This window comes from Alnus glutinosa, chromosome 5 (assembly GCF_958979055.1).
Source record: "Alnus glutinosa chromosome 5, dhAlnGlut1.1, whole genome shotgun sequence".
NCBI lineage: Eukaryota > Viridiplantae > Streptophyta > Magnoliopsida > Fagales > Betulaceae > Alnus > Alnus glutinosa.
The window spans coordinates 24,683,573-24,695,191 of record NC_084890.1 but is presented as its reverse complement, the minus strand read 5'-3'; the positions used below and the strand labels follow the sequence as shown (position 1 = coordinate 24,695,191).

Below are 11,619 nucleotides of genomic sequence, written 5' to 3'. Positions count from 1 at the left end.
GCAGCGTTGATAATCTTCTAAGGACTGCATGTTGGTGGGGCTTCCCTTCAGGAAAGAGAAGGAATTTGACATTAAAATCTTGGAGCTCTGTCGCGTGTATCTCCATCACTGTTTCACGAGCTCTCCAACCTCACGGATTCCAGCTTCTCAAAAATAATGTTGGCTAGGACCTTCAAAATATCCTAATGCCTCGTAGGATCCTTCGCCTACTATACAATCTATATATAAAACAATACATGTTTTAGTTCACGACTTAGTGAGTATAAATATGCTTGGCGTACACGTTATCATATGGTAAAACCAGATGTTTTCTGTATAGATCACATGCAACAATGCAAATTCATAGTTCCTCATTTGACAAGATTATCATGAATGCAATATAAATATAATATATGTTGTGATAAGATAATAATGTCATGATTCAATTCCATATAAACTATCTAAGCCCTTAACCGTACCCCTTCTTGGTAGGGTTGACGTTGTCCCAAAGAAACCATATTACTTAGACTTCAAATATATGATCATGTTGTATTCTCTTCTTAACATGTTTTATAACCTATATAATTATTAATATCTTTATTATTTCTGAAGTGTTACTTCTGATCTCGCTCCTTAAAAAAATTTATTCCTCGAAATTTTAGCACAGCTTATCTCTAACAACAATGTCAACAATGTACATGTAAGGCTACTACAAAAAGGAATGATACATGTCACCATTTTTTATTCTTCCGCCACCGTATCAACACTTTTGGGATAAGTGAATACATTCGAGCCTGGGCAGGTTGTCACTGCTAATAGTTGCTTCCCTGCAACTTTGATCCTCCCACAACTGGGTTTGGGTCATAAACGGGTCAACTCGTTTATGACCCATTTATCTCGGTCTGGCTGGTCGGGGGTGACCCGCCAGACACGATTAACTTTTTTTTTTAATTTTTTATTTATATATATATTAAAAAAAAAAAAAAAAAAAAGGGGGGGGGGGGGTGGAATGAGCATATGTAGGTCATTCAATAAATCAAGACTCAAGAGTTTAAAAAAAAAAAAGAGGAGGGGAGAAGGGGGGGGGGGCGACAATTAGGGGTGGGCAAAAACTGATCCGTCTCACACAAACTGCCCCGATCTGACCTGCACATACCAATTTTTCCAGTGAAATTTGCGGGCACGAGTAATGTTTGTGTAAAACTGTGCGGGGCGGGTCTCAGGCAGTGTTTTTTAAAAACCTCAGGTATTCGCCCCGCCCCGCCCCGCCCAGCACAAAACCAAAAAAACCCCTAACAAATTACATATCTAATAGTATGTGCATCATTCGTAATGATGATGTAGTGTTTTTTTTTTTTTTTGTTATTTGATTACACAATTAAACATATTAAGTGATTTGGTGCTAGCCAACTAGGAGACTAGGAGTAGGAGTTTAGAGATGAATTGCTAAAATTATTATTATTTCATTTAAATGCCCACAAAAAAAACCCTCCAAAATAATAATAATAATAATATTTTATTTATTTTTTTTTATTTTTTTTTTAAAAAAAATACTTATATGTTGAACGGGTCGGGTTGGCCCGATTCGACCCATTATGTTAAACGGGTTTCACGGGTCATGTCGGGTGACCCGTGAAATTATCGTGTTCGTGTCGTGTCTAGAGCCCCGACCCGTTAATATAAACAGGTCGTGTTTGGGTCTAGGCTAAACAGGTCGCGAGTCTTAACAGGTCGTGTCGGGTAACCCGTTTTGCCAGCCATAGACGTAAGTGAAAATATATCATTTTCCACGTGATGCTATTACATCTTATTACACGTAGAGGAATATTTTTTTTTAAATTTTTTTTTTCCTTTGATCAGATAACCATTTCATAATATATCAAGGCTGCTAAAGAGAGCATCTATATTAAATAGATATTTACATTGTGCTTTTACATTTTAAAATACACACTAATATATTGTATATCAAAAGGTGCCATATACAGCACATTAGAAAAACATACATCAAAAATAGACTAAGCCAAGGTAGTCTATAACAAAAAAGAAACTATTGTAAGCCTCAAATACAAAACCCTAGACTAGCGTATGGATCCTCATCCTCCGCCTCCTTTCCTGCAACATCTATGAAATTGTAGAATTGCCACAATTTCACAGGTGCATATATGAGTCCCCAGTCCCAATAAGTATATAAATTACTAACCTTTTAATAGAAGCATTCTTTTTAGAATATATCCCTAACATATGTTTATAACAACATCTATATAGGGTTTTCCAAAAAGATTTATTTTTCATATAAAATTATAACCAATAAGATAAGCACTGTTGAGTTTTTTAATAATACATATATATAGAAATCCTCTTATCTTTTCATTGGCATTTTCTTTCATATATCATATAACATCATCATATATATATATATATATATATATATACATCATACGTCCCATAACCGCGAAACATGTACATACATTTATATCTAAAACAATAAAGCAATTCATCAAATCATATAAATCTCACCATCTATTCATATGCAATGCAATGTATCACCCCGTATTTTCTCACATTTCTTAGAGTAATTCTACATGTCATATAAACCAATAGTGATTTTAAAAGTCACCTCATTATTTGATGGACACTTGATGAACATTTATATGACATGTAGAATTACTCCATTTCTTAGAGACTTATGCCTTCGGTACTAGAGGACTCCAACCCCTGGTTAGCAGCTTACTTGGGGACTCCAACCCCAAATTCTAGTGGACTCCAACCCCCAGTTCTCTCTTAACTTTTATTATTTTCTATTAGTACTAGGGTCTCTAACCACCGGTCTTGGGGACTTTAACCTGATACTTTAATATTTTTTAACAATAAGTATAATATGACAGTATACAATATCATGTCTCATTAATTCTTAAATCAATACTTCTCTTTCCATAAATCATCATCTTAAAAACATGTGAAATTTATTGAAATCATATAGTCATATCATTTGTAACATAAATATCATGCTTTTAAATTAAATAGCAAAACTCAGTAAGTATTATACTTACAGTCTCCCGTAGACTATTGGAAACTTTCGATTCAAGAACTCAATGCAATTTATCTCATCGCGCGTGACAATGTAATATTAGTCTATCATCGCATGTTTACAGTATCATAGTACGACTTAATTGACATTATAAAGATATATCTAAAATATTATAAGGTCACTTGAGCATTAATTATAACAGTTATATAGCATTTTTCACGTATTTTCAAACTAACATTACTACGAAATTAATATAATATTTATTTAAACACTTCTAACTTATTCAAGCATTACAACGGTGCTATTGTAGAATGCCTAATTAATTGTATATAGGTAGCACAACAATACTATTTAACTAATTATTTATAGTTATTCAGGCATTATAACGACGTATTTAAAACTCTAAATGATTTAAACAAATAAAAATAAAGTTAGAATTTATACCGAGCAATTTATCTCTTTTAAATGCATGCTCCAATTAAAGCTTTGAGATATAAAGCCTCATTTTTCTCCAAGTATTTATTTCCCACTATTTCCTTTAAACTTATATCAGATACTAGCTAGAGAGAGAGAATTTCATAAATGAAAATTCTACTGGAACTCAAACTCTATTTCTAAGCAAAATTTTATACCTCCGTTCGAATTGGCCGGCTAGCACCTAGCTAGTTCGAATGACACGTTACAATCAGTGGTGCGAGAAGTTTTCCTAAAGCTACATGAATCTATCACAGTTTGAACTACTACCAAGCTACTGTTTCTCCTTCTGACAGGTGTTTTGGGCAACAAATTAGCTCTTATAATTTAAAAAAAAAAAAGAAAAAAAAAAGAAAAAAAAAAGAGGGTAGCATCTTCATCAATCATCATCACTATCTCATTCATGTTACATTTCATCTTTTTGTCTTTCATGATTCCCACCTAAGTCCACTAATGTATTATGAGTAGCTTTAATTTGTTTCAACTAGAAAAGCTTTGCATTGAGTTCGTTGCTTGTGGACGAGAACTAGTCATAATTAGAGGTTATAGGGAGCTTCTACAAAATTGACCTCCTACCATCTTTTAGTGAATATATGGAGTCTGTTAAACTACTATTGGACTTTGCTCTATCTACTATTATTAATGCTTACAAATATTTCTCACTTATTATATATTATGAGCAAAAATTGATCGATCCCACCACATGATCCGATCCCAACATCCCTTAATGTTTAAATTTTCTCATCCTCGCTAGCTCTATGAGATAAAAAAATTTAGAATTTGATATGATCGAAAATGTATAGCATTTCATGGGACTTAATTAGTATTACTCATGATGAAGGCAGATCATTAATTAATTAATTTACTTTAATTAGGATTAGTATTACTCTTATCATTTAATTTGTTTAAATCAAAAGATGACCTAGCTAGTCAACCATACTAATTTCAGGCTGTTAAACCTTAGTTATCACTTATCCCTTCCTACCACATTATTAAAGTAAACTAATTAATCCAGTGGTGTCAATTGTCAAAGGGTTAATCACTTTAATTTGATTTGGCCATGCTAACTGTAGGTTGTTAAACCTTACTTATCCCTTCCTAACAAAATCAAAACTCCAAGCAACATTTATGCTCATTAATTATGATATTTTTAAACCCTCCTCGATCCACCCTCCGATTCACTGACTTTTATTCGATCCGACGGCTGCGGTGATCCTATCATCTTAAACAAAGTTAAACCCTCATCTGCATGCAATCACATCAACATGTAGCTAGGCCCCAAATGACTTCACTTGGAAACCTTTTTCAATTTGTAAACCAACCTTATATGCGGAAGTCACCCCGCGCCATCAGACCGGGACCGACACCGTCACCACCCAATCCGTGCCCTCCACGTGTCCAAGAAACACTATGCGCGAAGCAAACTAAACTGGGTTCCGCTTCACTGGCCAGGGGAGAATGGGGATGCTTCCTTTAGACTGTCGGCAAGTTCTCTCTGCTTTGCTGTCACTACAAACAATCTCACAGACACCAACACGTGGCCAGCTTCCCATTGGTCCGAACATTTTCCCGTCATTTTCCGCATGTTGTTGTTCCTAATAAAAATATTTTAGTTTTTAGTTCCTCTTTAAAACAGAACATTTGTTTACAGTATAAAACCCCACACCCTCATGATACACTCTGTTTGTGTCGGCAGAGAAACAGCCTATCGATTCCTTAGAGATATTTTCCTTCTCTAGCTAACTCGTTCTTCGGGAAATTTTGGGTTTCCTGGAAGAGACAATGATGAAGAAAAGGTCAAATGGGTATGGTAAAATGAGTGAGAGCTCAACGACGACGACGACGACGTCGTCTACATCTAGAGAAGAAGAAACTGAGTGGGAGATGAGACCTGGAGGAATGTTGGTCCAGAAAAGAAGCGAGAGCAAGGATATTGTTTCGGCTCCGACTATACGGCTTCGAGTCGCTTACGGTGCTCTCCGCCACGAGATCTCTGTGAATTCTCAGGCCACGTTCGGTAAGATGATCTGGATCTATCTTTCTACATTTTTTTCACCCATCAACATCATTCTTATTTTCTGTTTGGTTGCTGAGAAAGCAGATGGAAGAAAATGATAGTGCTTTAGTTAATAATTAATGGTAGGAAAGATTTAAGAAAAGTAGGTTTGGAACCTTTTTTACGTGTGGGGTCGGTTGCATGGTTCTTGTAAGATCTACTTATGCTATTCTCTTGCAAAGGAAACAAATCGGGACAAAGTACAACCGCCATGCTAAACCAATGCAATAATTATTATTAAAATAACATTATTTGATTCCTTCCATTTTCTTTGTATCCAAACAACTTTTTACCCTGTTGTTAATGATGTTTATTTTCACTGTTTTGGAGGGAAACTATATATAGATTTTGAGATAATTACATCACTAGTCCCTGGAGTTAGCCTAAATTACGAATTATTCCATGTAGTACTATAATTAAAAATCACTCCCTAAACTCATTTTTCGTCCACTAAGTAAATAAAGTTCGTTTGTAGATTACAATACAAATGATATTTAGAAATTGTCTCACTATTTATATGACGTGGCAAACTAACGAATTCTGTTAATTTAGTAGACGAAAAACAGGTTTAGGGAGTGATTCGTAATTATAGTTTACCACAATAAATCTCTATGAATTTTTTGTACCACATTAAATGGTTCGTAATTTAAGTTAATTTAAAAAAAAACAAAAAAAAAAAAAAAAAAAAAGTAGTTTTTGTTACTTTAATATTAAATTACCATACTACCCCGTTAATTTACTGTACTGACTAATTCAAATATTTAATTGTTCTGTGGTAGAATTTATGATTTACCTGTGGTTAAAATAAAAAAAATTATAGTTAGTAGTTCTATTTGTAGTATAAAAAGGTATAAAAGAGATTTGTTTTGGGGTGGGTTGACTAACAGGGGAGGTGAAGAAGCTTCTGACGGCGGAGACAGGGTTACAGCCGGATGAACAGCGGGTGATTTTCCGGGGGAAAGAGAGAGAGAACGGGGAGTACTTGGACATGTGCGGGCTCAAAGACCGGTCAAAAGTCATACTAATGCAGGACCCGTCGAGCATCGAGCGGAGAGTCATCCAGATGAGGAGGAACGCGAAGATCCAGAGCGCGCACCGTGCCATCTCGGACGTGTCCATGGAGGTTGATAAGCTGGCGGAGCAGGTAAGCTAAAATAAATCTCATTAATTTCCTAGCTTTGTCGCATGTTTCTTGATTGACTGTGTCGTGTGTGTGGCCGGGTGAATATCAGCCGTTTAGATTGGGTGGGATGGGTGACTGAGCGTCATGATCGGACAGCTGGAGGGTGATGTGGGCCTGACATCATAATTAGGCGTAGAATAATCTGGACCAACAAGTAGCATTTGAGCGGGGGCCACCTGGCCAGGTTATTAACTGGAGGAGCAATTAGGCAATAGGCAGTAAAGGTTCCCGGTTCCCGGTTCCCTGGCCACTAGTTGTATTGTTGGAGTACAATTATTAAGGAGAAAAAAAGTCACATGGTCCACGGACCACCAGTGTCTCCATCTCTCTCGTAAAGTTCAGATGGTCCTGGACCACCATGGCACCATATGTTGGATACTATATTTGTTGTCAGAGACCAGACCGCTTAATATAAGTTATAGCATTATAAGTAAGACAGAAATTTTTTATAAATTGGTCTAAAAATATGTTGGACACGTATTTATATATATATTTTTTAATGTAACAATGTCAATCAGTCATTAAATATTTCTGTGTTGCAATAGAAAAAAAAAAAAAAAAAAGGGGAAAACTTTGCTTTAAGTTCATGATATTTTGGCACTTTTACAATTATATTCTTAAAACTTAAAAAGTTGCAATGTTGAGTTTCTATGTTTAAAAAATTTTGCAATGTAGCCTATTGTAAAAAGAAAATGTCCAAAATACCCTTTAAGAAAAAAAAAATTTGCTCGGCGGTCGCATCCAAACCATGGGTGACCGAAGGTCGTGGGTCTGATTCCAACAAGCTTTAATTTTTATTTTTTTTTTAATTTCAATTTTCTTTAATTAATGGTAAATTTGTATTTTTATAAACTTTTTCAAGAGTATTAAGTACATTTTACTTGTTTTCCATATGATTTAACCTTAAACACTAACGGTAGGGGTGGTTGCAAAATATTTAAACATGAAAATCCGATATTGTAACTTTTTTAAAACTTTAAGGGTATAATTGCAAAAATGCCAAAACATTATAAAGGTAAGTAAAATTTTCTAAAAAAAAAACTAAGAGCTAATTGGCACTGCCACATCAACAATGTAAAATAAGATAATAATAAGAAAAAGTATGATTTTTAGCCTTTGTTTTAGGTTTTGGTAGGGTGAGCTTTAGTGACTAAATACTATATATGGAAGACTAGTTGTTGTACATTATTTGTTGATAACCTAACCCTACCTTACGCTAGATCAGGTATATATATCTCAAATGGGGTAGGAATAGGATTGTTGGTCCTTTGTAGAAACATTTATGATGAGCTTTTGTGAGTTCATTATGAGCCAGTTGCATAGAGTTTGAAAGAAAGGCATTAAAATTATTGGTCAAGAACAATAAGATATACACTTTACTAGTGGTCTTGAATCTTGATGTGTGGCAGTTGGATCATTATTATCATGGAGTGAAAAGTGAGAAACTGTGGTTCAAAAAGAAAGAGAGAGGGAATGAGTAAAGCTTTGAATTATACAAGACATCAAAGCCCTACCAAGTGCCAACCAGAATAGAAAAGACTTCCATTCTTTTGTAGGTCCTAAAGTAATGATCACATTTGTTTATGCCACTCATCAAATTTGCGTTTTGCAGTAACCATTCTGGTAGGTATGGGCTGCTCCCCCAGAAGACAGATAGTTCATAGGAGACAGAAGGGTTGGCTTGCTAGGTTTGCAAACGGAAAGGAAATGAAGAGGAGTCGGTTAATTATAGAATAAGGGGTAAAATTGTCCAAAAAGTTGAAATGACAATTTTACCTCTGATTTTATAACTAAATGGCTCCTCTCCATATCATTTGAAATGGAGAGGATCCGTTTCCACTAGGTATGGTTGTGTATGAGAAATGATATTTGGTCACCCCACGATACAATTATTAGCTTTTTTAAAAATTTATTATTTATTTAAAAAAACCACAAAACCATACCTTAACCCATTTACATGGTTGTGTGGTTTTTTTTTGTTTAATAAAAAAAAGTCAATAGTTGTGTCATGGAGCGGCCAAATATCATTTCTCGTGTGTGTGTATAGAGTTATGCTATTTGTACATCAACTAGATGTACATCCAATGCATTTTGATAGCATAAGACCCACATCACATGTATAGGACCAAATCAAAAGGCATTGGGTGTACACTGTACACCCAGTTAATGTACAATCAGCATTACTCGTGTGTGTATATAGGATGGGGGATCAAGATCGCTTGGTATTGCAAGCGGTGTGATAGCTTCTGAAATATGACACGATGGGTCTGTTTGGGTTTTCAAACGTGCGATTTCAAAACGTGTTTTTTAAAAACGCAGTTCACCGTTTGGCCTTTAACATTGTACGTTTTCAAAAAATCACTCACTTGCCTGCGATTCGAAAAGACTGATTTTTTACGTTTCAAATTGTAATTTTTTAAAAATGCAGTTTCAAACGATTTATTTTATGCTGGTCGACCCACCCCTAAAAGTTAGGTTAGCCAGAAAGATAGGTAAAGTCCAATACGTATAACATTTAATTGAAATGGAAGGTGAATGACGGATTTAAGGTTCGAACTCATGACATTTTACTCTAATATTATGTTAAATCACAACTTATTCTAAAAGCTTAAACTTATAGGAAAAGAATTATTTAATTATTTAATTTATATTCTAACAAGATCTATTTTGGGTTGGTTTTGGAAGTGTTAGCTAGGTAGAAATTTTTTTCTTGTGGAAACTTCACTTAACCCCTAATGAATTTGTGGCCGCTTTTGCAATTATCTTCATAAACTTAAAAAACTCGCAATTTTGTGTATCCATCTTTCAATTTTTTTTTTATTATTTTTTTTTAATCCATTAGGATTTTTCGTTAAATCCTGTTAAATTTTTTAAAATATTCCAGTTCTTTTAATAAAAATTTTTATTTTTTTTCAAAGATTCGGTCACAGGTATTTTTTGCAAATTCTATTAAATCCTAACTGATGCCTAAATCTTGCAATTTGTTTTTTTCCAAAAAAAAAAAAAAAAAAAAGAGGAATAATTTGGAAATTTTGAAAAAAGAAAAGATCGATATACTAAATTGACAGTTTTTTAAGTTTAGGGAGGTAACTGCAAATACGATAGAAGTTCAAGAGAATTAAAGGAAGTTTTCTTATTTCTTTTTTCTTTCTTCTTTTTCTTTTTGGCTTGGTTGGAAAAACTAAATTGAATCTGTGACTTTTTTTCTTTTTTTCATTTTTTGGCCGGGCCTCGGAATTATTAATGTTGTAAGTGATTGTATGAAATTCTTCATATGAAAAATTATTATTTCCCTCTTCATCAATAGGTCTCTGCCATTGAAAAGTCTATCACAAATGGGGTTAAGGTACCCGAAGTTCAGATCACTACACTAATTGAGATGCTCATGAGACTAGCAATCAAGCTAGATAGCATTTCTGCAGAAGGAGATGCTCATGCTCAGAAGAATTTGCAGGTAAATTGCCTTCTCATATTTCTTTTTGCTTCTCTTATTCCTGCCTATGATATGATCGTGGGAATACTTCCGTACCATCCCTGACATTTCACAACTTTTATAAATATGTTTACAAACTTTAAAAAGTGTCAATTTAGTGTATTAATTTTTAATTTTATTTTTTTTTACTTTCACCTCTCCGTTAGAATTTTCTGTTAAACCCTAACGGAATGGTGAGGAAATTCTCAAAATACTCATTTTCTTTTTTAAGGAAAAAAAATTTGCAAGGATTCGAGTGTTGGTCATGATTTAACTGAATTTGAAAAAACACTCGTAACTGAATCTTTGAAAATATTTATATAAACATGATATTTTAATTTTTTTTACATGATTTAACGAAAAATCTTAACGGATGAAATGAAATGAAATGGATTGATTTTGTAGGGGAAGAGAGTGCAAAAGTGTGTTGAAACCCTTGATGTGGTGAAGATATCAAATGCAAGAGTAAAGCCTGTTATTGTGACAACCAAGTGGGAGACATTTGATCCTCCACCGACCACACCCCAATGGGAATTTTTTGATTGATGTAATATGCATGTAGTAATTACCTCGAGAGGAAGGAATATAAGCGTGCTACTTGCCACGCTACTTGTACTTATACCCCCCCTTCCTCCATGATGAACTCTGCCAATAAGCATTGATTGTGATAAAATATATAATTGAAATTTTGTTGAAACACTTTTTTTCTTCTTTTTTTTTTTTTTTTTTCAGTTTGAATATTGGTGAACAAGTTGAACAAATCATCATTTTTCTGACTATGCTATTGCTCATGTGTTGGTTTTTTTTTTTTTTTTTAATGACAGATTTAGGTTGTTATTGGAGCATTAGCACGGGCTTCCTTAAATTTCATTATCTTGACTACATAAAGGGAAAACTCTTAAAAAAAAATCACTTGAACCATATTTTCTTCTTGTTCCATAAACTAAAGAAACACTAAGTGAACTAAAAGTTGTATTAATTTATACACTAGGGAAGCAAAAGTGGTTCACTTAGCATTATTTTAATATAAAAAACTCTCTTTCATTTCTCATTCCTTAGTCCTCTAACATTTATTTGAAATAATATTTAAATGATTTATCTTTCATATCTATTTCTCTTAGCATTTAATTTAAATAATATTTAAATAATATAAAGAAAGGATAATGAAAGCTATTGTGGATCAAGATCCTCTCAAATTATATGCTTAAATTCTCTTAAATTCGGGCAGGTGATTGTGAGAGATCACTTATGGAACCCACCTGACCAAATAAGTGATTGGGTAGTCCAATTTTTATTTGGTCATGTGTGTCTCATAAGTGGTCTCTTACAATCACTTGTCCAAATTCGAGCAAATAATTTAAAAAGATCATAATCCATCTATTGTGGAGTGCATTTAAATAGGGAAACAAAAAGTAGTTTAATTCCCT

General features: G+C 33.9%; 1 protein-coding gene across 1 annotated transcript; it reads left to right on the top strand.

Moving 5' to 3' along the window:
• Nucleotides 1-5,119: 5,119 nt before the first annotated feature.
• On the top strand, nucleotides 5,120-10,891 carry LOC133868589 (BAG family molecular chaperone regulator 3-like). The gene is made up of 4 exons (XM_062305518.1): nucleotides 5,120-5,498; nucleotides 6,425-6,681; nucleotides 10,028-10,174; nucleotides 10,598-10,891. The coding sequence occupies exons 1-4, from the start codon at nucleotides 5,264-5,266 to the stop codon at nucleotides 10,736-10,738; spliced, it is 780 nt and encodes a 259-aa protein (XP_062161502.1). The 5' UTR covers nucleotides 5,120-5,263; the 3' UTR covers nucleotides 10,739-10,891.
• Nucleotides 10,892-11,619: the final 728 nt, after the last annotated feature.